Genomic DNA, 26827 nt, shown 5'->3' on the forward strand with positions numbered 1-26827 from the left:
AGATGTACACTGCACACATGCCTATTCGTCTCCAGGGTCAAGCTGTGTTAAATTAATTGTTACAAGTAAATTAAAGTAAAGTAAAAACCCATCTGTCTAAAAATTTCCCTCCACGCCCTCCCTCATGCTTCCTGGAGTTAAACTAAAGCTGCAATCTTACTTAACATTGCTAGGCAGCAAGTCCTCTGAACACTGTGAGGTTTATTTCCAATAAAACATGCATAGGATTGTGCTGTCGGTTGTGATGCACTACAGCCTCTCAGACATAACCAAACCTTTCCTACAAAACTGATAAAGGCTCTACAGTGGTACCTCAGGTTACATACGCTTCAGGTTACAGACTCCGCTAACCCAGAAATAGTGCTTCAGGTTAAGAACTTTGCTTCAGGATGAGAACAGAAATCGTGCTCCGGTGGCACGGCAGCAGCAGGAGGCCCCATTAGCTAAAGTGGTGCTTCAGGTTAAGAACAGTTTCAGGTTAAGTACGGACCTCCAGAACGAATTAAGTACTTAACCTGAGGTACCACTGTAGTTGGTTTTTAGTGCTGCTTAGGCCCATGTATTTCTCATGATTCTCTCCCCCCCCCCCCCAGAAATAAATACAGGGCAGTCACAGATGGCGTAGAGGTGGAGAAGGACCTGCTTAACCCTTTTCCTACTAGCCATTTATTTGTTCACTCAAAATCCCCCTGTGGATTCCCAAGTATTGTGGGAAAATATACAAAGTTTTGGACCCCATATGCTTTCCCCTGCACAGGTGGGAAAACCAGAGACGGGGAATAGCTGAAAGGCTTAAGCATCCCCTCTCCCACTTGTCCTCATCCTTTTACTCATTCATAGCTGCATTCCAGTGGTGTGGCTTTTTAAGAAAGCTTTCCTGTACTAGGAGCATAGGAAGCTGCCTTATACAAGTCAGGCATTTGGTACATCTAGCTCAGTGTTGTCCATGGTGACTGGCGGAGACTCTCCAGAGTTTCAGATGTGATTCTCTCCCAGCCCTACCTGAAGATGCCAGGGGTTGACTCTGGGACCTTGTGTGCATGCAAAGTGGATTTTCCTGATGCCCTAGAGAGCAATGGAGTTTAGCACAGCACAGCTTGTGTAGTTGGCATCAATTTTTTGTTGCTAATGAACTTACAAAATGGAAAGTTTTCTGTGGGATTTTTTTAAAAAAAACCTATGAAAAATTTTCTGTTTGGGCAAATTTTCTGACCCTATTACTGCTTCACTCTATTATTAAAAAATGAAAATAAAAAAATCCTGATACACCTGCAGCAAATTCTTGAGAGAGGGAGGAAGAAGAGGGAAGTTGAATGACACTGCCTTGGCTGTCTGGGGAGTTCTTTTTCTGCAGAAGATATTTTCCTTTTCCCCCCTAACATTTTTATGTACATGAATATCGTGTAGCCAGAGCTGTTCCTAGCACTTACGTATTTGCATTTGAAATGCGACAGGTGGGATAAAGGATATAAGCCGCCTACATCCTTGGCTTATATGTTGATTCTGGAATAAATAAACGTTGTGGTGTAGTGGTATGTGTCTGTTTTTGTACGGACTTGTTTTTGAATAATAACTGATTGGATTAAGCTCAGATTTCCCTTTGCTGATTATTTAAGACACGGTTCTTTGCTAAAAACCTCTGGGTCATTCCATGCCAAATCACCTGATTTTAATACTCGGTCGTGCTCTCACGACTCAGATTTTCTTCCAGTTTTTTTAAATGTGTAGATACCTATGAGATAACCTCAAATTAATTTCTAAAAGATTTTTTTGGGTTCAAAATTGGGCGCAGGGTCCAAAAAAGCTGACAAGAAAAGTAATAATTTTTTTGTCAAAAAATTACTTCAAAATCAAATTATTTTATAACCACAAAAAACACTCTTCGTATTTTTAAAACATAACAAGTACATGGTTAGCCCATTCTACAACAAAAGTATGATACACATGTTAATCGTGGTTTGTGTGCTATGGCTTATGCAACCTACTGGGGGGGGGAGAAATGACAAAATTCACTTTGAATGGTCGGTGACCCTTTTCTCTGGCACTTCATACCATTTTTATACCTTATTTTGAAAGAGACCACAATTAACTTTATTTTGATACCAAAATAACCCTAATCAGTTGAAAAATAAGCGAAACGAGGGTTTTCCCCCCTAAACTGACGCAGAAGTTGCATTAGCCTAAATCGCGTGAAAATCGAAATTTTCAAAAAATTCTCCTGGGCCCAATTTTGGACCAAAAAATCTTTAAAAATTAATTTGAGGTTATCTCATATCTCATATCTCACTTGCTTGAAGCCTCAATCCTACTGCAGATACTAATAATTAATAAATAAACAGAGGGTCAGGTTGTTCAAATCCACCTTTTGTGACATGACTTATCTGTATATGCATTGTAGTTCTGTTAGAAAAGAAAGAAACACTGATGAGAGAGAAGCACTAGTGACCTGGTTATCCACTCTTTCTTAAGTATTTGTTCAGGAAAGAAATCACCCATGCCAGTGGTTTTCAACCAGTGTGCCATGGCACCCTGGGGTGTCTTGAATGATGTTCAGGGGTGCTGTGGGTAACACTGGCCTCTGTCCCTCTTTTCTTCCCTCCTTCTTTGGATGCCCTCTTGCATCTCTGCCTCCCAAAGCCCTAGCTACAAGCTCCCCAGGCAAATGGTGCCTCTAGGTCTGGTCAGGGGTTGCTTCCCAGGCCCCTGTAGGGCAGTGTGAGGAGGTACCTCTCTGGGGCAAGGGAGGCAGCTCAGAGACCAGGGGCGGCAGCTGCAGCAGCCCAGAGGACTCCCAAGGAGAGGAGAGAGGAGAGGAGGCTGAGTGAATCCTCCACAAGGGAGGGTGTTTGATAAAGGGTGAGAGGCTGCCAGCTCTGCAGGCAAGGGGTGACATAACTGGGCCTCTGAGCCTCACAGGGCTGCTGCAGAAAGAATATAGTCGGTCAAGGGAGCCGTGGACTCAAAAAGGTTGAAAATCTCTGACCTACGCTCATTCCTGTCTTTGTATCGTTTTGGTACTAACAGAAATTTAGAAACTTGGGAGCTTTTCTTTCCGTCTTGCGGGCAGTCTATCTCAAGGACAATTCAGAAGACTTTTACAATGATTAATTAGCTGCTTTGAGCATAGTGAGAAGGTAGGATAAAATGATTTTAAAATTTTGTGCTAAGGATGGAAAATATTTCAGTTGTATAAGTACTAGCACTATATTCTCTTACAGCCTGCACTCATTTTTTAGGATTGCCAAGAACTTGGTCTTTGAGATGCTTTACCTTGGAACTGGTTCATGCATGCGAAGGAGCAAAAAAATAAGCAGTAGGAGCCATTAGCGGTTTAAGCTCCAGAAAACTTAACAATAATCTCATTGATTTTCCAACAGGGGAGAGATGCAAATCCTGCATAATGCAGGAAGTTGCTTGTGCTACTTTTACCACGCAGAAACAGCTTTCCAAGTATGTTTGGGTGTCCAAGCATGCACTGTTTCACACATCATGCCAAACCTTGGATTCTGATAACTGTGGTGTAAGTACCCCCTCCGTAGTTTGAGCTTATAGACATATAGCAGGCAAATCTGGTTTAGAGATACTTTTGTCTGCTTTTCTTTTCCGTCCCTTTAGAATGAAGCTTGCAACAGCCTCTTGAGGCAGAACAGTAGCTCTAACTCTGATTTGTCATTTGCTGTAAATGCAGCCATAACCTCAGGTCACATGTGGCGCAAACTGTGTTTTGCCGAGCAGCTTCAAAACAGTGCAAGTTCGGATATAATGCCGAACTATAACTTTGCTTGATGTCTCTGAACAAGAGTCAGAGGAAGTAAGGTAGGAAGAGGTGGTGAGAGACTTGAGGAAGCTTTTTTTGTGCGTTTGGTGGGAGAAATTGGTATGGTGGGTGATGGGAGAAATAGAAAATGAGTCAGCAGGAAGGACAAATGCCCCCAAGTTCTATTTCTTGTGAATGTACCATAGAACTATAGACTTTGTGGAATTGTTTACTGCCTTCACTTTTTAAGTAATTGAGCTACAAAGTGGAAAGGTAATAAAAGCTCACTTGGATCCAGTGGGTGTTAATGTCGATTCTCGCCTCAGGGATATTTTAATTTCATCTTTTCGTCTTGACGGCAGCTATTTCGTACAGAGTTCCACACAAAAAACCGGCAGAACTAGAAACTAGTTGGAAGCCTTCCCATGTTTGGCATGGCTTTTAATGCATGCGAAGGTTTGTGAAAAGGATCCATCGTCCTAAAAGGTTTACCTATTTTTAGATAGTCACAAACTGGGGCTTATTGGAAAAAGGAATTATTCTCAACTGAGATTCATGAATCTTTTTCTTATAAACGCTGTGTATGAGAAAGTGACTGAGACAGAAGCTGGACAAAAAAATTAAACCATTACTGAACCATGTTAATTTATTACTGCAGCTTTTCTGAGTGTTTTGAGCAACAGCTTCGAAAGAGAAAATTATGTTGGTTGGTACAATTTATACTTGTGTTACAGATCAATTGCTAATGGCAACATTAAAAAGTTATTGCCATCTTAGCTTAATGTTAATCAGCTTTTGTGCATCATCATGAATGGTTTTTTTTTATACCCGTTGCCACTGCTAAGTGTTACTTTTCACTGTTTTCAGAAGATGAAAAGGTATTTGAATGGACTACTCAGCTCTTTTTATTTTTAAAAATGTTGCAAGCTTTCAGCATCAAGTAGTGCATAACTGCCACTTTGTAGTTTTACTTTGTTGAAATGCTGTGATCAACTATATTGATGTTGTCGTATTTTGTTTTTAGCTTTTGGTTAAATTTTGTTTTAATGTATATGTAGGCTCTGCCCTGGGACCTTTGAGTGAAGGACAGATCGTAAACATTCTTAATAACCAAATGTTGGGGGGGGGGAGGAAAAAAGAGTGGTATTCAGCAATAGTCCTATTCAAAGTAGGCCCATTGAGGTTATTGGACACGACTGACTTGGGTTCATTAATTTCAGTGGGTCTGCTCTGAGTAGGATTTAGCTGAATGCAACTCATATTCTGTAACTTAACTAAATTGATGGTTTCATGCTTGAAGTATGTTAGGTAACAGGCACATGTGAATCCATGCTGATTCTGTCATTGTAACCTATTAGTCTCCCTCATTTGCCATCATTCAAATGACAGCATTACATACTTCCTGCTGAGCCGTTCGCCTGCATTGTCATGTGACTTGTGAAATAGCTGGATACATGCTGTTTTCATGAGGTCACCTCGCTTTCCTCATCACAGCTAACGTGTTTGTGCCATGATTGATGCAACACCATGACTAAGACTGCAGTAAACATGACACTAGATCTGATGGCTGACAGTTTATCCCAGTGACCCACATCTGTGCACAGCACAACATTCTCTGTTCATAGCATAGAGAATGGCATTGGTGCTTTCCACTCACCTAGACAGAACCATCTACAGTGGTACCTCAGGTTAAGTACTTAATTCGTTCCGGAGGTCTGTTCTTAGCCTGAAACTGTTCTTAACCTGAAGCATCACTTTAGCTAATGGGGCCTCCTGCTGCCGCCACACTGCCAGAACACGATTTCTGTTCTCATCCTGAAGCAAAGTTCTTAACCTGAGGTACTATTTCTGGGTTAGCGGAGTCTGTAACCTGAAGCGTATGTAACCTGAAACATATGTAACCCAAGGTACCATTGTACTAGCAGGGTTGTAGAGGAAAGACACTTCCATCCCTTTATTTAAAAATGCTGACTTTTCTCCCATCTCCATAGCAAAAGGAATGGAAGGACTGTTTATTACCTTTACTTTGGAACAAAGGGGCTACTGTAGCCCTGTAGGGAGTTCTCTCCTGTCCAGTGGGTTACCCTCAGCGGAAACTCCTTTGACAGTCAAGAGAAGCACTCATAACTCCATACTATAATTTTGTCTCCTCTGAATTTGGCTTCCTGCCACTCCTGGAAAATCTGGCATTAGCTTTCTACAGTATTTCTGTGTTGTGCTCAGGAGTCTGGTGGGAAGCAAAGTAACATTCCAGAGTTTCCTAGTTCTGCTGGATCTCTCAGCGGCCTTTGACACCATCGACCATAACATCCTTCTGGACCGTCTTGAGGGGCTGGGAGCTGGGGGCCCTGTCATACAGTGGTTCCGCTCCTTCCTCCTGGGCCGTGTCCAGAAAGTGGTGGTGGGGGGTGAGTGTTCAGACCCCTGGGCTCTCACTTGTGGGGTGCCTCAGGGTTCTGTTCTCTCCCCCATGCTTTTTAATATCTATATGAAGCCGCTGGGAGAGATCATCAGGGGGTTTGGACTGGGTGTTCATCAGTATGCAGATGACACCCAGCTCTACCTCTCCTTTAAATCAGAACCAGTGAAGGTGGTGAAGGTCCTGTGTGAGTGCCTGGAGGCGGTTGGAGGATGGATGGCGGCTAACAGATTGAGGTTGAATCCTGACAAGACAGAAGTACTGTTTTTGGGGGACAGGAGGCGGGCAGGTGTGGAGGATTCCCTGGTCCTGAATGGGGTAACTGTGCCCCTGAAGGACCAGGTGCGCAGCCTGGGAGTCATTTTGGACTCACAGCTGTCCATGGAGGCACAGGTAAATTCTGTGTCCAGGGCAGCTGTCTACCAGCTCCACCTGGTACGCAGGCTAAGACCCTACCTCCCTGCGGACTGTCTCGCCAGAGTGGTGCATGCTCTAGTTATCTCACGCTTAGATTACTGCAACACGCTCTACATGGGGCTACCTTTGAAGGTGACCCGGAAACTGCAATTAATCCAGAATGCGGCAGCTAGACTGGTGACTGGGAGTGGCCGCCGGGACCACATAACACCGGTTCTGAGAGATCTGCATTGGCTCCCAGTACATTTCTGAGCATGATTCAAAGTGTTGGTGCTGACCTTTAAAGTCCTAAACGGCCTCGGTCCTGTATACCTGAAGGAGGGTCTCCACCCCCATCGTTCAGCCCGGACACTGAGATCCAGCGCCGAGGGCCTTCTGGCGGTTCCCTCATTGCGAGAAGTGAGGCTACAGGGAACCAGACAGAGGGCCTTCTCGGTAGTGGCGCCCGCCCTGTGGAACGCCCTCCCATCAGATGTCAAAGAGATAAATAATTACCTGACATTCAGAAGACATCTTAAGGCAGTCCTGTTCAGGGAAGTTTTTAATATGTAATGCTGTACTGTTTTTAACACTGATTGGGAGCCGCCCAGAGTGGCTGGGGAAACTCAGCCAGATGGGCGGGGTATAAATAATAAATTATTATTATTATTATTGTTGTTGTTGTTGTTCTGAAACTTCAGAAGAAGTGTGCGTAGCAATGCCACAAAAGTACTCCTCTCTTGTAGACTCAGTAATGGAAACTCCTTCATTCCTGTAATATTTATTTTCAATGGGTAAAATAGCCGGATATGATCAACAATTACTTCTCTGTCCACAACACCTTTCAGTATTTGAATGTTCATAATATATTATTTTAAGTCATCCTTTCAGCGGGTTTAGAGATGTATTTCCAAAGTCTCATGACTTGCCTCCTAAAATGTCCATTTAGTTTCCCCTGAATCATTCTTTCTAATACAGTGGTACCTTGGTTCTCAAATGCCTTGGTTCTCAAACACTGAAAACCCAGAAGTAAGTGTTGCGGTTTTCAAACGTTTTTCAGAAGCCAAACATCCAATGCAGTTGTCACCTATTGTTTCTGGAGCACTTGCCCCAATCAGAAGCTGCGCTTTGGTTTTCGAACATTTCTGAAGTCAAACCGACTTCTGGAAGGGATTAAGTTTGGCACTTTTGTTTTTGCTATTTACTTTGCGTTTTTGTTTTTGAGGCTTTTTCGGTAAATTTGTTTTTGTGGCTGTGTGTAACCCAGTTCAGCTACTGATTGATTGATTGATTGATTGATTGATTGACTGGTTGATTGTGTGACTGCAGAAATGGATAAAATGACTATCATCAGTGCAGGTAAGAAAAAAAGTTAATTTTATTTTTTATCATTTACAATACTGTTTTATAGTACAGTACATTGGTTATTGCTTTCATTTTATGGATCAATGGTCTTGTTAGATAGTAAAAATTCATGTTAAATTGCTGTTTTATAGGTTGTTTTTAAAAGTCTGGAATGGATTAATCCGTTTTGCATTACTTTCTATGGGAAAGTGCACTTTGGTTTTGGAACGGACTTCCGGAACGGATTAAGTTTGAGAACCAAGGTACCAGTGTACTGGCCTTACTGGTCCCATGACTACTGGTTTGCCTGCAAGCAGAGCCACCTACAGACAAGGTGGTGGTTTCTATATTCTCAAGAGGGCCCCCAGATACACAGTAGTAGAAATACAGAATTTTATTCAATCAGCATTTTAAAAATTGAACTGATGTGATTTGCACATCCTGGATTAGTATATGTATCAGAACGTAATTATTCTTTGGATTTTTTGTGTGATACAGTTCTCCAAAAAGTGGTTTAGAAACCATTACTAGTGTAGCCTGCCTTGTGTCAAAATGTGCATAAATATATATAATTTAAAATCACAGATGAATGCAGAAATGGGACAGCACAGGCTTATGAATGAATATGTGTGAGAAGTTCAGATGTATATTCATTTGTAAATTAAAAGAGAAGAAAAACTACCATCACCAAAAAGCGTGATAACCAAGTATGCTCTGTTAGATTACTAAAGCTATGAAATGTTGAGAGGGGTGAAGAGATAAATAAGGAGGAATTGACCTGCTAAGCTCCTAACAGTAAATAGGAAATGGAGATTTGGAATGTGTGCCATGCACATGAGCTTTTAAAAGTCGCTTCCCACAGTATGTATGAAGATGGTTTCAGAGGATAAAAAATGGGAGAGCCCTCTGTTTATCCCCAGAAAATGCAAAGCATTTCCTGTTCTCTGTTACCTAGACCCCTGGACACAAGTACTCCTGATAGGGACTGGGGATAATAGCAGCGTTTTGTTGAGAATCCCCACTTAAATAAGACCAGCCATCTGGTCCAGCATCCTTTCCACACAGTGGCCAACCAGATGCCTTTGGGTAACCTGCAAGCGGGATACTAGTTTGCCACTGCTCTCCCCACTTGTGGAGGTGTATGAGTTCTAGTGCTGTGAATGGCAGCTTCTCTCTATCTGATGTCTCCACAACGTGCATAGTTTAACACATTTCTTACACATCTTTTCTCTAAATTAGAAAGCCTCTAATGCTGTAACCTTGCCTCCTAAGGAAGCTTCTCCAGTCCCTTGATCATTTGGTTGGCCTTCCCTGAATCTTTTCCAGCTCTACAACACTCTTTTTGAGGCGAGGATATCACAGCTGTACACACTATTCTTCCAAGCATCTTTGCACCATAGCTTTGCATTAACAGTTTTATAATTTTCAATTCCCTGCCTAAGGATCACTAGCATGGAACTTGCCATTTATTCCTACCCCTGTCTCCTTTTCTTTATCCAGTTACTGTTCCATAAGAGAACCTGTCCTATTATCTCTTGACCACTAAGTTTACTCTGCAGTAATTGCTGAGGGTCTTTGTAACTGGTCAAAAAACGTTTTAAAAGTCTTAAGTATACGCAATGGCGGCTGGATCACACCTTATGCTTACTGTCACACTCAAAGAATTCTTAAAATGTTAGGTAGGCAAGACTTACCCTTGTGGAAGCTATGCTGGTTCTGCTTCAGCAATAACTGTTCTATATGTGGTATATAGGGTGGGGTATAAATAATAAAATGTGGTATATAGGGCCAGATGAGCAGGGTATAAATAATAAAATTATTATTATTAATTCTGTCTTTTATAATTATTTCTGCCAGTTTTCCAGACTTGATCATTATAAAAATAAAAATACACATTTCTCTCTAATAGAATAGAAAAATGCATTAACATACTTTGGCCAATGAATTGAATGATTAGGGCAGAGGGATCCTGTTCCTTCTTAAACAATCCTTAAGGAATGCAATTTGAAATGTGGTATTACATACTGAATACAAGGCATAACCTACTGGAAACTGAGGAGTCCATGTTACTGCAACAGATGACTCATAGCAGTGCTGGCTATTAGATCCATACCATTTTATCCTGTAACCACCACTATCCCATATACTACTTGTTTTTTGTAACTTTCGTACGCTGGCAGGGATGTATTTAGAAATGCTTCTTTCCCAACCTTGGTTGGTTAGTGGTTTGGATTTGCAAGGAAGTACTCTTTTAAAAAAGGGAAACAATGCCTCAGCTTCACAATGATGCATTGAGAAACTCAGACAAGTAGGGTTGCCACTTTATTGTGGTATTTTCTTGTGTAAAATGAGGAAGGAAGTCAGGTTGGATAGAAGAAACAAGCAGCTTCAGGTGTCCTGGGGGGGGCACACAAAATGAGGTGGTGTGTGTGTGTGTGTGTGTGTGTGTGTGTGTGTGTATGTATATGTATGTATGTATATGTATATGTATATATAGAGAGAGAGAGAGAGAGAGAGCGCGCACGAGAGAGAGAGAGCGCTGTGCTATAGTTGGGAATGGACAGACATATTCCAATGGCTAGAAAAGCCAACTAAAATGGATAGTTTGGAGCACCTATTTGAGACCTGTCTGCAGTTGAATGCCTAAGAATTTTGTTTTTCTTGTGTGATTTTAACATGTCCTTTTTCTGTGTTGAATTTTCATAGGATGCCTTTTGTGTACCAAGGTTTTAACTGCATTAAAAAGAAGGGGGAAAACTTCTTTTTAAAAAACCCTAAGAAATTGCATTCCCTCAATAGTCTTGTTTACTGGCTTCTATTCTGTATTTGTTACTTGATTGTTTGTATCGACCCTTTTCAGAAGTGGTAGCAACACAACAACAAACCCCTAACATTTGCTACTTGCAAGGTATGAATAAAAAATTATGAGCTATAAGGAAATAGCACTTCATTCAGAGAGCCATAATATAGAGATTACTGGAGCTTGAAAGCTGGATTCCTTTTGTTGACCATTCTCTGCTGTGTTTGTGGAAGAGAGACAGGCATTGCTGTTTGAAGTGGGGAAGAATACGCCAAATTATCCACTGTCAATTCTCCTCTCCCTATCCCACATTTGGTACTATGAATTGCACTCCATTTGGAGGGCAGGTGTTACATCCTACAGCCAAGGACCAAGTTCGTGAGTGGCTTCTGATACTTAAACTAAAATTGGCATGGTGCGCGCCATGGAAGTGATTTTATGGGCTGTAATATAGTCCAGTCGCCTGTAAAAGTAGGATTTCTTTTTGGTTTTTTAAAGTGTGTCTTATTGTGCTAAAGCTGATTTTATTGTAGTGGTGTATTTTGTTCTTTTTTTTTTAGGTCTGTTCTTGTTACTCTGTGTTTACAAAAGAAATAAGGAAGCGGACGTTTAGTACATTTAATATACAGCAAATCAATCAATTTCCTTTATTCAACCGATAGTCAGAAATAAAACATTACACAATAATTATAAACTATAACATCATAGGGGTACATAAATAAGGTAGGGCCACAGTACTAGACCTCATATACAGCAAATCTGCATCTTAACATGCATTTGACTTGAAATGGGATCGCTCAGTTGGTTAGAACGTGGTGCTGATAACACCAAGGTTGCAGCTTCGATTCCCATTAAGGGACAGCTGCATATTCCTGTATTGCAGGGGATCGGACTAGAAGATCCTCAGGATTCCTTCCAATTCTGTGATTTCAACCATATGCGGTTGAAAGCAGTCTGGGGAGGGAAAGGATCAGAGGTCCTGGGCAAGGCCTGCTTGGCATACCCTTTGAGCAGGGCACCTTAGGCCAGCAGCTCCGTGGCTCTGGGAGTGGTGGGGATTTCCCATGAGATCTCTTGAGAGCTAAAGGCACCCTGCTCTCAGGGTGCGCCAAAGTGGCTTTGCCTGGGGAAAACAGCCAAGACCCAGCACAAAACGAGTGCTCTTGTGAGAACATTCTCACAACTCTCAGAGCCACTGCACTGCTGGCCAAAGGTGCAGGTGTGCTGCGTGGGACTTTTCTCCTCACTTACTGCCTTATAGAAGGCAAGCAGGCTGGCTAACTGCATAGGCATCTCCAAGGGTTATTTGGGCTATATGCAGTTTTCGTGTATACATGTAACCCTGGGAATCTAGCCCTCACACAAGATGCAGTTCCCCTGTATCGCACATGTTCACTCAACAACATTGAAAACTATAGCTTCTACCCCCCAAAAAGTTTTACTCAAGAGTAGATGCATTGAAAGGAATGGACCTAAGTTAGTCGTGTCCATTAATTTTAGTGAGTTTCTTCAGAGTAAAATTTAGTTGGATGCAACCCCATGTGTGCAAACTGTTGATGTGGCTGCTTATGAAACGCTTCACAAGCTTGTAGTGGTTAACCTCACACAATGGACAACATAACGTTTCTTGCATTTCATGTTTCAGTTTGAGAGCTTTAAGTGGTTTTGTCCAGACTTTAACTGCATTTCTTGAATAATGCTGTAAGGATGATAACAGCCTTCCACACTGTATTTTTTTTTTTTTTGTAAGACAGGGCATTATGTATCTAATCAAAAAATGCTTTCAACTTCCTGCAATTCTTTATTACAGTGGTGCCTCGCAAGACGAACGCCTCGCAAAACGAAAAACTTGCAAGACGAAAGAGTTTTCCGTTTTTGAGTCGTTCCGCAAGACGAATTTCCCTATGGGCTTGCTTCGGAAGAAGAAAGCCCATAGGGAAATCTCTGGGGATCTCTTTTAAATGCTGGCCATCGGGAGCAAAGACTTTGGCCCACCGCCGGCCTTCAGAAGAGGTCCTGGACCTCTTCTGAAGGCCGGCGGGGGGCAAAAGTCTTTGCTCCCCCCCGCCTGCCTTCCCGGGACAGCGGAGACTTCTCCGCTGTCCCGGGGCGATCTGAAAATGCTGGCGGGCGGCAGTGAAGGGTTCGCTGCCGCCCGCCAGCATTTTAAAAGCCCCCGGGACAGCGGAGACTTCTCCGCTGTCCTGGGGCGATCTTAAAATGCTGGCAGTCGGGAGGAAAGCCCTCCTGTCCCCGGAGCTTGCGGGGTGGGAGGTGGGGAGAAGGGCTTTTCTTCCCACCGCCAGCCTTCAGAACAGCCTTCTGAAGGCTGGCGGTGGGAAGAAAAGCCCTTGTCCCCCCCCAGCCTTCAGAAGAGGTCGGGGGACAGACTGTCCCCAGACCTGGTCTGAAGGCGGTTTCCATAGGAACGCATTGATTGATTTTCAATGCATTCCTATGGGAAACCGTGCTTCGCAAGACGAAAAACTCGCAAGGAGAAAAAACTTGCGGAACGAATTAATTTCGTCTTGCGAGGCACCACTGTATAAATAATGATAATGCCAAATGTATTACAGTGCAGTCCTATTCATATTTAGCCAGAAACAAGTCTCATTGGGTTCAATAGAACTTACTCCCAGTTAAGTGTGTATATGAGACTGAAACATTAGACTTTTTTTCAGAGTAACTTTCTCATGTATTTGACTGGCAATGAGCATGTGATCTCATTGTATAAAATGTACTGAAAGGATAACTGACATCATAGTTCTGCAGTATGCCAGTCATATTAATGGTTTTTTTGTCTATCTGTAATATGTAAATTCCACAACTATTTTTTTAAAAAAGATTTCAGTCATTGATTCCCTTAGACTCCTAAATTCTAACAACATTATTAAAGTTCTCAGGACACATTCAGGACAGCCTGTTCAAGACAGTATTCTTGTAAGATCATTTTTGTTCTAATGCAGTGAATGTTTAAATCTCCAAATGCCATAATATTGGCACTCCATGACTTCTCTATTTCAGAAAAAGATAATTCAGTAATTAGATTGGGTATCCCAGGTTGGAATTCATCAAAGTATACCATTCCTTTATAGCTATAACACATTGAAATGCTGGAGAATAATGTTCAAAACCTTCACATTCAGGTGACATCAAAGTTTATCTATTATGGATAGACCAGATCAATAAATTATTACAATCCTTTCTGATCTAGTATTTTCTGATCTCCTACATGGAAGGCATTTTTTTTGTTAACCTATGAGCTTAAAACGTGCCTTGATTATTCAAGCAGGGTGGGGAAAGTGTATCTGATAGTTTGCTTCCCAAGATGTTGCCTAGAAACATTCACTACTTAACCCACTTGAAAACAAACTGTTCCTTGAGCCTCAAGGCCAAAGGAAATGTGTTGCAAAATGGTTAAATGTTTTCATTGTTTGCAACAATGAAATCTTGCATATATGACTTTTTTAAAAAGAATACTTTTTAACGTTTTAGATTTTTGAATGTAAATATTAAGCAAACAGTATGGGACATTTAATTTGGGGGTAATCTTATATATACAGCCTCTTGACTTTTTAAAATAGTTGGAGAGTCCACCACCTCTCGTGGGAGTCTGTTCCACTGCTGAACGACTCTTACTGTGAAAGAGTTCTTCCTGATGTTTAGGTGGAATCTCCTTTCTTGTAACTTGAAGACATTGGTTTGAGTCCTGCCCTCCAGAGCAAGGGAAAACAAGCTTGTTTCCTCTTCCACGTGATAACCCTTGAGATATTTGAAGATGGCTATCATATCTCCTCTCAGTCTTCTCATATCCAGGCTAAACATACCCAACTCCCTCAACCATTCCTCATAAGGCTTGGTTTCCAAACCCGTGATCATCGTGGTTGCTCTCCTTTCCACACGTTCCAGCTTGTCAATATCCTTCTTAAATTGTGGCACCCAAACTGGTGTGGTCTGATCAAATCAGAATAGAGTGGCATTCTTACTCAGTGCTATTTTTCTAGAAAAAGAGGTGCCACAACTCACCTTGAATGCCTCCCTTGTTCTCTTAAAATGGCAATGGCATCACCCTGAGTGGTGCCAGAACTGAATTCTGGCGAGTTCCAGATGAAAGAAAGTCCTGCTCTTACTTCCCATGATCTAGACACTATACTTCTGTTGATGCAGCCTCGGATAGTTAATGCTCATCTGTAAGGTGAGATTTGCATTTTCATCCTGCTTCTTTTCAAAATGAAAGGTACTAGCATTTCATGAAGAAGATCAAGACTGGTATATTTACTTCTCTCCTCCTCCTCCTCCTCCTCCTCCTCCTCCTCCTCCGCAATCTTTATCTGGACACAATGAAACCCTTTCAGAGAAAACAAACAAACATACATACTATATAATTGGGAGTGAAATTGTCTAACTGCCAAGACTTTGAAGGTAATCCATTAAATTGTTTGGAAAGGGGTGTTGATACAGGAACAAAGGAACAACACCTGATGCCAAATAAACCTTCACAGCCTGAGGCAGGTCTGAAGTCGACCAAGCAGCAACTGAACAGAAGCAAAGGAGTTACTGAAGACCCAAAAAACAATAACATTATTAAAAAGGAAAATTAGTTTCTCTCTTGCATATATATAATTTGATACTTGATCAACAATTATTTTAAGGGTGCATATTAGTCAGTGGAACACAAGTCACTTTCAAAGCACTGCTTCAGATAATAAAAAAGTACAAATAACTACAGAAAAGTAAAATGCCTATCAGCCCCAGCCAGCATGGCCAGTGGTCATGGATGGTGGGAACTGTAGTCCAGCAACAGCTGGAGGGACCATATTGGGGAAAACTGGTCTAGAGTGTGATCTTGTACATGTCATATAGGAAGACTATGTGATATACTGTTGTGTCAGAAAAGATTCTCAGAATCCTAGGCGGCAGCATGAACATTGTAGGCGTTTGAAGCTACATGTGCATAACTCATGTGATGTAGATGTTGGTGGATCCATGGGATTTCCGTGTAATGCCTGAGAAAGCCATCAGCTCTCTAACCAGGAAATCGAAGCAGATTTTGTTTCATAAACCACTTGGAGGTTTTACTGCAATCAAGTGGAATATGTAAATGTTGTTAACTATCATTCAAAGAAATTAGAGATGGAAAGTAGGTGCAGAAGCACAAGTTTTTGAAGCAGTAACGTGCAATTGTGGAGGCTTTGACTGGAGTGCTGTTTTCCTTACCTATATTTTTACGGCTGCATTCGTCTGTGGCCTAGTTTGGATAGTCCTACTGAGGGCTGATTTCTGCTGAGGGTGGTCATAGATTAGAACTCTTGTTGCAGTTAGAGATCTGAGAATTTGAGTGAGGCAAGAGAAATGTTTGCATGGTGCTCAGAATGCCAGTTTGGATATTTAAGATGCTTGAAACCTCATAGCCAGACAATTGATAACATGTGTAAGATTTTTGAAAACATTTCCTGTACTAATTTTGCAGTAGTTTCATTTTGATTTAGAGTTTTGTATTCCTATAAAACTAATTTTAAAAACAATAATTTCCAAGTAAAGCTTTTGACTCTGGTTTCAAATGTAAAATTTTAACGACATTAAGTGTATGCTGTAACTTGCACACATGCATCCCAAGTCAAGTATTTTGCTACAAAAGTATTTGAACCTTTTGAGTACAGTAGTTGAAACCTTTGAGTCATTTACAGGGTGTAATCCTGTGCATGTATATCCAGAAGCAAGATTTATTGAGTTCAATGGGACTCACTCCCAGGTATATCAGTTTGCTGTCTTTTACAGCATGTAAAATTAACATGGTGTTCGTTTGTTTTTAGTTTTGCTTACTAAATATATCAGACATGCTAAATCAGATGCTTGAGATCATGTCTTAAACTTAAATGGCTATACAATACTTCAAAGAGCTTAGGATAGTTGGATGTTCACATACTAAAGTGGTCTTGTATTCAGAGCATTTGGCATCACATGAAGAAAGGCACGTCTGCCTGGAAATACACCAAAAGATGACAAATCATTCAAAGATCAGTATAGCTGAAAGCAGTACAATACCGATCTTTTAGAAGGCTGCTGGAAGTGCAGCTTTCCATCTTGCACAGAAGAACGTTTGTCAGTGAGCAATAACCAGTGTCCATGCAGATGTAGCTTGCTACTGTAAATGGGAAGGGCTATGTCTGTTGATGTTACCAGTGTATGATGTAATCACATAATACTGCAGGACAAGCGGAGTTACAGCAAAGCCATTGTAGGCAAGCAGTGAAGTTTGGGAGGGGGGGATTTGCAGTGGGAAGTAACCAGGAAGCAATGATTTATATATATATTTATTGCTTCCAATCAACACTGTTGTATGTTGAAGTAACTAATTTGTCTGTTATTTAAGAAAGAATAGTTTGTTGGTTGCTGCAAAAACAAAGAGTCTTGAGGCAATTTAAAAAAAACACACACGAACAAATTAGTTAATATTTTTAAGGTGCAGCCTGACTCTTTACTCTGACTGCAAACAGGAGTCTTTATAGGAGTCTTTAAATGGAAAGATCTGAGTTAAGCTGGTTTACATAAAAGTGAAGTGCCAATAATTGATCCTTATGTTTGGAGTGAGATCCATAGGACATGCATTTGCCACATTGCTGGTGAGCCTGAATAACAGAATCACTCAAATGTTTTAGGAAGACCTGAGATATAGATGAAGGAACCTTGAGCCTTATATGCATAAATAAGCTTGGGGCTTATATGTTGTGCTCCCCCCTCCCCGCAAACCTTCTTCCTACAAGCTGCAGTTTTTTTCTGCTCTGAGAGGGTATGGTGGTTTGGTGAAAAAAATAATACTTAGTCCATGGAAAGAGTTTCTGTTGTCTCATCCTCTCAGCATGACAGATAATGGATTCTGAGAGGGCATAAACTTGATGGCAGTTGCCATGATGACAGTAGCAAGGATCTTGTTATACTGTTCGGGTTTAATCCTTGACCATATAACTACTTTTGTATTTTTTATCTTGCATATGTTTTTGCATGTACTTTCTACTGAAGAGTAATGGAAATCAGTATACTATATAAGTGAAGGGTAATGGGAATCAGTATGCTGTATAAGTGAAATTAAAATGTACCATATGAATTTTATTCTAGGAACGCAATCCGTCTCCTCCATCTCTGATCTACAATGAGTGCCAAATCCACTATCAGCAAAGAGATTTTCGCTCCGCATGATGAAAGAATGTTGGGAGCAGTCCAAGTAAAAAGGAGAACGAAGAAAAAGATTCCTTTTTTGGCAACGGGGGGTCAGGGCGAATATTTAACTTACATCTGTTTGTCAGGTAAGAAAAATGATTTTGACATCCAACTGTCCTTTCAGTTTCTCTTTGTAGTTTGATTAACTGATTAGATGTTGTGATTGCTAAAAATAATGTAGTACCATGAATTTTAATCAAACAAGTAGATCAACAGTATGCTTTGTCATTTGATATTCATAGGTTTGACTACATAAGGCAAAGGTATGGATGTCTACGGCAATTATATGCTGTAAGTGGCAATGTTGAACTGTCCTTGTAATTTCAGTGATCTTTCTAGTGTTTGACAGGAAATTATAGAAAGATGAATTCACTTTGCCATTCATGTGCTTGGAGGGAATGTATGTGGGTTTCTGGTGTTGGCATTCAGGGATTTATTTATTTGGCACATGTTTTATGCAGATTTAATTTGCTTCCAAATATCCACTGAGCTTCCCTGGGCCTAGGGATTCACTTGCTGTATGAGATCAAAGTTCCATTCTGCCACCATTAGTGGTCCATTGGTTGTCTCTGGAAAGCTCACAAGCAGGGTGTGATGGAGGCCATCCTTAACTTTGTCCTGCTATGCTGTTCTCCCATGAAATTTGTCTAATTATTTTCAAAGCCATACCTGATTTTCCAAATTTTAGAGGAAATAAACTCCACTGGTAGATTTTGATTTATGTGAAGCAGTGCTTTGTTCCAGTTGTAACTCTATTTTACAACATGTACCAAAAGGTTTCTATATGTACCAAGAGTGACTGGCCTCATTCATTCCACATTGTCCAATAGGGTAGGAAGGCAGCCTGTTTGTTGACATAATCTAGACATCTCACAATGTCATTAGCGTTTTTACTAAGTAAGCAGTGCATTCTGCCGTTCATCCATCTGTCAAATCAGGTTTCCTATTATGAGAATCATTCAATCGTTTTATTTGCATACCGCCTTTCCAAAGTTAAAACCATGTTCAAGACAGCTTACAACATGTAAAAAATTACATAATGACAGACATAACAAAAGTAGTAAAATAATAAAACATCAAGAAGTACATATTGAACAATTTCTACATAAATTATAAGTTCTAAAATAAATAAATAATAATAACAGCAACAACCCCCAACAAAAACACACCCCTAACAATACCTCAGCCCAATAGTCTGTTCAAGAGCTTCAACTTTTGTAGTTGGAGTCAGGGCCAAGTAGAAAAGGGGTTTCAGAGCAAGGAACTGGTATTCCTGGACTCACAGCAAAGGTGGTCCCCGCTATTCCACCCTACTCATCCCTGGAGGTAGATCATTGGCATGAGATCATCTGAAAAACAGCTCCTTGTCCTCTCTTCTGCTATTGGGTCACCTTGTTCTGTCTTTTGAGGACCTGTTACTCCAGACTTGAAGTTCTCTGGAGAGGAGCTCTCACAGAGGTCTTCTAAATTCACATCTTTGAATAGCTATGTCCTGCTTCCTTTAGTAGCCAAATAGAAGTCTAAGGGTAATTAAAATGGCTGTATGTCTAAAAATGAGGTAGATTTGTTAACGAACCACAAATTAGCTTTAATTTGCAACTTTAAATTTTAAGCTTTGCTCAAAACTTGGCTTACCTACCGTTTCAGACATTTTCTTTGCAAAGGTAGGGTCACAGCACATATGCTGTCTCGTAGTAGGCCAATACTAATAATTCAAATTTAGCTATGATATAATTGGGTAACACAGATGCAATAATATCTTTTAAAAGAGAAGATAGAAAAAGAAGGCTGTTTTTCCAGGTCAAAGCCAATTTTAACAGTCCTTAGAGATAACTATATATTGAGCTATGAAGGAGCTTTGGAAGTTTGTTCAGTTGATTATTGCACTCCTTTAGCTTGTGGGATCTATTTTTCTCCCATCCTTATTCTGCTGTTGAAAAGCATACTGCAGAGAACAGGCAACGCTTGTTAGACTGCAAAGAACTCAAGAATATAGTCCTGTAATTGTAGGCTAGCAGTATTGATAATTTAGAGTGTAAAGCTGAGCTGACATTTAGGTCCAAATGTCATGTTGTGTATTTGCAGTCCACAGGTGCAAAGGACAGGAATTATTGGCAAGTGCACACCTCAACCTGCTGTGTCAGACTGGGTCTTAACTTGCTAGTTGATCCACTGGTTTAAATCCATTGCTCTTATTTATTAAATTTTATATTTCACCTTTCAAAAGCTCAGGGCTTCTGGAAAACCTTCCTTACAATCTGTTGTCTTCTGGTTTGAACAATTAAAAGCTAAAAGATTCCCCTCTTACCTTCACTGCCAGTGGACTTGACTACATGTAAAAGATACTGGGAGTGGATGAGTTCCCCTATGAAAATGCAGAGTAGAATGCTTCCCTTGTCCTTCCTTCTAGAAGAGAGGGGTCCCAGCCAGCTATTTGGATAGTGCGCACCCCGGAAATGATCTTTCAGCTTCTGCCTTCTGGAAGAAGGTACAGGGTTATAAAGACTAGGACTAGCCGCCTGAGAAACAGTTTCTATCCAAATGCGATTTTGGTTTTAAACGCAGCGTAAGGTAGTCTCTATGTGAGTATATGGTATTTAATTATGGGGTATTAGAGTTTCTAGGGGGCTAACCAGGCTGGGATAGCTGGGATAGCCGGCTTGTTGGTTTTTTAATGTCTGATGTAGATTTTTCAATTTCGTTGTTCTGTATGGGACAATGACAATAAAGATTATCGTATCGTATCGTATTTGAAAGAATGGCAGGCTGGGGCTCCTACCTGTGAATTCGTGTAGCTTGTAAATTCTATGCTTCTGTTTCAAATGTCAGAACCTCCTTTTGGAGAAAGCAAAGAGGTTCATCAGTAAAGAGGTGTTGGCTTGTGGGATGTGATGCAGATTGCACCAACACTTGTTGATATGTCAAAATGCAACTCCACCCTTGCACCTGATTTTATTGGGTTTTTGTTGTTGTTGTTGTTGTTGTTGTTGTTGTTAATATAGTATTTTTGTACTTCTCTTTGGCTTTTTTAGATGGAAGTCTCCTGACCTTACAAACCAATTTTGGGAGGTACTGGTGGGGGGAGTGGGGGGTTGAAAAGCCCTGCTGCACTTTGTGCTGGGATTTGAATCTTGCCCAGACATCCATATCAGGGTTCACCATGATCTCTATGTGATAAAAATTAAAGACTCAGGAAATTTGATCATGGATCTCCATCAGTCTCTTATCATTTGACCCTGAACCTGGAATGTCAGAGAGAACTAACAGTTTCTTCTTTACTTAGCCATTTATTTCTTAGTTGTTCTGAGATTCTTATAGATCTATTTCCAGAATTCTCCTCAACTTTTCAGCTTGGGGACTTACAGGGAGGAGTCGAGCACAGTGTGGGCAGTCTTTTAATTTCTTTAAATCTACCTTCCTACCCTGAGTGGGGGGGCATTACTCATAAATATCATCAGAGAACCCTGATATATCATCAGAGAACCCATAAATATCATCAGCCACTGTGGGATAACTTACAGGTAAGAAACCCAGTGGGCTGTGTTCTAGCCTGTTAATTGATTCCAGTCTTGTCATGGGTAGCGTAGCAATAGCTGTGAGTAGTCTTTCGTCCAGCACTTGCAGATTCAGGAACAGCTGGAAGAGACTGACTGCTGCTTGGAGGCATGTCAGTCAAACTTGATATCGGGTGCCAAAATAGCTTCTGTCATCGCTGTCTCCATTCTAGCAGCTGATTAGCAGCAGGGTGTTTGCTCACTGCTCTGGTATGCCTATTTTTAATTTTCTCAGAAAGCAGTTTTGGAAATTAAAAGAATCCTTAATTTTTTCATTCTTAGTGTGAAATGTAGTCTCCTACTCCCCAATTGCCATGGGTTTCTAAATAATAGAAAGTGGTTCACACACATACACTCTTTATTTATTTCCATTTTTTTCTCAGTGGATGCATTCAAACAGAGAAGGCAGCTGTGTTGACACTAGCAAACTTTCAGAATTCCTGATGACTTTTAGACTTCATTTATTGCCATACTATAAAGCTTTATGTGGAATGGATAACGATAATAGTAATTTCCTTGTGGTTTGGCTGATGACCTGTGTGGCACTTGATGGTGTGATTTTCTTTCAAAGCATTAAAATACGACATTGTGTTCTAATTAAAGAAAAGCTGTTGCATACTCTTAGCCTATTACTGCTTTTGTTTCAGGAGGACCTCACCCATGAGTTCACAATTTGTGGTAAATGTTTGATCATGATGAAAGCCATTTTAGATGTGCAACTAGATTATACAATGTGTATTGCCAATTAGCCCTTAAGTGAAATCATAAAAGGCAGCATCGGTAAAGATAAAATTGCATTGTATATAAGCTCTTGTGTCCATTTGAAATGAGGAGATGGTGGTGGTGGTTTTGTAGCTAATGAACCCTCTAATGTGTATATCAGCTAAAGTTAACTTTAGCTATTTTAAAATTATTGCTTCTAAAAGCATGACGTCATCATGGTGGATTGCATGGGGAAAAGTCATTTATTTTACACGAATGTGATTTGCACAAGTAAAATGGTTGAAATGGAGTGCTCTGATCCAGATAAGCCCATATGTGAGCTTAAGTGCTTTTTTGTACATACGAGTATATGTATCCATTTTCCTTTCCATTACAGCAACTCTCGCTGTCTTCCACTGTGGAGGGTTTCTTCTGGGACAGCATGCCAGTCAGTTGACCAGTCAACTATTGTCGATTGACCATCTGCTTGAACACTTTCAAATATTCCATTATCCCAAGATTATTACTTGTAGCTGGCCAACTTACTTTCGCAACTACTTTTAAAAATTTGATTTGTACTATTAATTGCCTTCTTTCTTTCTTTCTTTTTAGAAAAATCATTTAAAATGCATACAAAAAACTGCAGGCCAGCTGGTGCTCCAGTATAAGAGCCAAGCAGAAACCGTTCAGTAAATTGTTCACACTAACCTATCATCATTAAAAGTAATTATAATTTCCATCAAGAAATTAATTTCATTATAGTGGAATCACGTCTTATGCAAGGGTTAGGTTCTGGAGTCAGCATGTCAGGCAAAAAAAATTGCTTATAATCAAAATTACAATCAAAATCTTTTGACACACTTTCCCTCCCCTGTCAGGCTGTGAGGCACAACTTGTTTCTGAGCTGGAGCTGTATGTATTGGTAGTCCAGTCAGAGGAGCTTTCCTGCCCACTCCTCCATGTGTGAGCCTGGAGGGCAGGGATGAAAAGCAGAGGAGGAGGCAGAGAGGGAGAGAAAGAGAAAAGGAAGACAGGAAAAAAGGCTGGAACAGTTCCTTAAACTGGTGGATGGGATCCTAAGAGAGGGAAGGAGGAACAAAAAACAACAAGGTTCCTTGCTGCTTTTTCCAGGGGTGGAAGCTGCACATGACCTGCTGTGGAGCACTTTTTTTCCCCTTTTTGCCAAGCATGCGTGGTTGAATTTGTATGGGTTAAATGCAAGTATGATGCAGCTCCACTGTATTTCAGCTCTTTTGTGGTTAGCATATGTACAGTTGGTGATTTAAGAGTGTGTGTGTGTGTGTGTGTGTGCGCGCGCGTGTGCGTGCGTACACACACACACACACACACACACAGACTGCTCTTTTTGTTAAAAAGTGGGGTGCTAGCACTCACTGGAGAGCCAGTGTGGTGTAGTGGTTAAGAGCAGTGGACTCCCAATTTGGTGAACCGGGTTCGTGTCTCTGCTCCTCCACATGCAGCTGCTGGGTGACCTTGGGCTAGTCACACTTCTCTCTGAAGTCTCTCAGCCTCACTCACCTCACAGAGTGTTTGTTGTGAGGGAGGAAGGGAAAGGAGATTGTTAGCTGCTTTGAGACTCCTTCGGGTAGTGATGAAGACGGATATCAAATCCAAACTACTCCTCCTCCTCCTCCTCTTCTTCTTCTTCTTCATCATCATCATCATCATCATCATCATATTTTAAAAAAAGGTGCTGAGAGTGCCAGCACAAAATGGCTGCCATGAACAGCAACGCCTTGATGATACTCTGTACTAGTGAATACCGTGTGTGTGTGTAATTGTTCTAATACAGGTAATGGTCTCTGAAATAGCTTTTTTGGTAGGCCACAGTGGGCAGGGGGGAGACACTCTCTCTCTAAGGTCCTGTTATGTGAGAACAGAACCCCACATGGTGCCCTTTATCTTCTGGCTAAAATTCCTTATATGTATGATGCGGCTGACTGCTTTCTCTGTAGTTTGCCTGACTAATACTTTATGGGTGGTGTTGTAATATCTGAGAGGACCCAAAGTGTGAAAATAACTGTCTCCTGATGATTTTTGAGGATAGTGTAATGTACATGACAACTTTTCAAAGCCAAGCAGCTGTCAACCAGATGGCTTCGCTGTCCTTGAAAATGAAGAAAAGCTACAAAACCCAAGCCTTACAGAATTCATTTCCAGTAAGATTAGATCTACAGGGTAATAGTTGTCTATTAACGTGGTCAATTATATATATATAGTGAACTGACAAACTGTGTAATGGCCTTATTCAGATGTAAACAAGCCTCAGGCTCCTGTGTCCTCCTCTCAGCATGCCCTCTTCTTTCTTCCCCACTTTGTAATAATTTCAGAATATGACAAATAGTTGTACAGTACAAGTTTCATACAGAATTGCCTGCCTACCTTCCATTCATTTTTGTAGCTAATCCTTCAGAGGGCTGTAGAATTGAACCCATTTATTGTAAAGATGCAATATTGTGGAAGAACATAATAATTCTCCTTATTACACAAGAACTTTGTAAGTTGTAAGAATGCTTTGAATAAAGCAGATGGTATATTCTGATTCATACAAAATTCGTCTTCTGTTAAGATACTACCCCTATTCCACAAATAAGATTTACACTGCAGTCCTGTGCACACTTACTTGGGAATGGGACTTACTTCTGAGTACACATGCACTGCACAGCATGCTATGCTAATTAAGTGATTAGTCTTTCCAGTGTTTTCATTGTCAGCTCTGTGTGTTAACACCTCAGGGGTTTTCCAGGAGATTGAGAATAGGTATTTCAGTACCTGCCATGTACTTCTAAAAGCCCCCAGATAATCTTATTCACAAAAAGTATGTGAAAGACTGGCAATAAATAGTGACAAGGGATTGGTAGCAAAAGTATTGCACAATCTTACTGAATGTGCCCTTCAGATTTACCTCCTTGTATCCTTTAAACAAAAAGATTTAATAAAATTATTATTTGAGACCAAACCAAATCATAGCAGCATGGCATGCATTGGCAAAACCATAGAGATATAGACGATAGAGGTTAGGGGCTGGATATTCAAGCTCAACAGAGCAGATTTCAATTTATTTTTATTTTTGAGTATGTTAAGTATGGAATGGAGTTACTGTCACATTGACTACTGTGATGGTAGAACTAAAAAGGCTCTGAACCTCAATCATTGAGAAACATTAACTACTACATTAACCAAAAAAAGTTCTAAATCTTGCAGAAATGCATATTTTCAGTTAACATTATACCATTATGAAATATACAAATTTCAGGCTGATCTTGAGTTGTTCATACAGCTCTTGTGTACCAAAGCACGGGCCACTTGAGAAGAAGGGAAAAGGCCTGCATCTTGCTAAAGAGAACTAACTGCCTATGTCAGGTGTGGATTATCCTCTCCCCCCCCCCCCCCGGTAGCCTCAGAGGCAAGAAGAAAAAGAGTTCGTATTTTATGGCTTTTTATTCAGTCATCTGGTTGGAAAACAAAAGATCCTTGTCTCCACGCATAGGAGACGTTGGCTACTCTGAGTCCCTCCTCTTCCGTCTCCCGCAGCATCCTGGAAACCTACAGGAAGTCACAGGAGTCACATCCCTCTGTATTCTCTGTTCTTGAAAGGGATGCGTCTTTGGACTAGGAGGGTCTCCCATACTCTCCAGGGAGGTCTTTGCTGTCTGCTCTCTAACTTCCCCCTCCTCCTCCACCATCACTATCTTGTAACTTGGGATTTCCTCATTCAGCTGTACATCATTCCTGTCTCCCTCTCTGCTGAAGCTGCTGGAGACTGGGGGTGGAGGGGGGGCGAAACTTCCCATTCCTCCTCCTCTTCTGAGAGGAGCCGATCAGACCAAGGGCTCATTTCCCATTCCTCCTGTTCAGTCCAGTCCCTGACAGCCTATGAAGCCATTCTTTCTGACATTTGCTATGCAAAGCAAAGTAGTCATGCGCATCTTCACCTCTACATAGTTCCATCCTCATATCAATATATCACAATGTTTAGCCGGTGATATATTGCAATATATCACCCATCCCTACTCATCACATCATGACCATCTGCTAAGGCTTAAATACAAACATTTTGAACTATTTTGGAATCTCTCAAATCTCTTGAAGACCACTTGCTAATAAAGACCATCCTTCTGCATCATACACCTATGTTTGCAGACTCCCTTTATGGTTGCCTCTGTCTCTTTCCATGAGCACTGAACACAGAACAGGTTTTTGAGCCATTTTCTGAGGGAAGGCTAAGCTCCAGTTCCCATAATTTGACATCTTGATTTGACACCACCTCACCCCTGCCTGTAATATACTTTTAAAATGCCTAATTTCCTTTGTGCTCTGTCTAAAACAGTTGCATTTTTCTTTTAACCAAACCATGTAATTATTGCTCAGAATGAGAAATGTCTAGCAGATAATGAACAGAAGTTCTCTATTATTACCTGTTCCTAATGAGTTGGTTGAAATATATTATTTTATTTTTAGAAAGAAAGGTCTAGGTATATAGGACATAGTCTTATGTAATGACACAGGCATGACAGTTTGGAATATTATTATTAACTCTCCTTGTCCTGCTGTCACCATTCTCCTTTTAAGCATGCTCATAGTTTTGTTCCTTCATGAAAAATAGTTGAACTTGA

General features: G+C 40.8%; 1 protein-coding gene across 1 annotated transcript in view; it reads left to right on the forward strand.

Moving 5' to 3' along the window:
• The window catches only part of STXBP6 (syntaxin binding protein 6), a 93193-nt gene that overhangs the window by 7574 nt on the left and 58792 nt on the right, over positions 1-26827 (forward strand). Inside the window, exon 2 of the mRNA XM_053381379.1 lies at positions 17833-18020. Within this exon, the coding sequence (XP_053237354.1) occupies positions 17867-18020 (154 nt within the window). The 5' untranslated portion in view covers positions 17833-17866. The remainder of the gene's footprint in view (positions 1-17832; positions 18021-26827) is intronic.

The sequence above is a fragment of the Podarcis raffonei genome, chromosome 1 (assembly GCF_027172205.1).
Source record: "Podarcis raffonei isolate rPodRaf1 chromosome 1, rPodRaf1.pri, whole genome shotgun sequence".
NCBI lineage: Eukaryota > Metazoa > Chordata > Lepidosauria > Squamata > Lacertidae > Podarcis > Podarcis raffonei.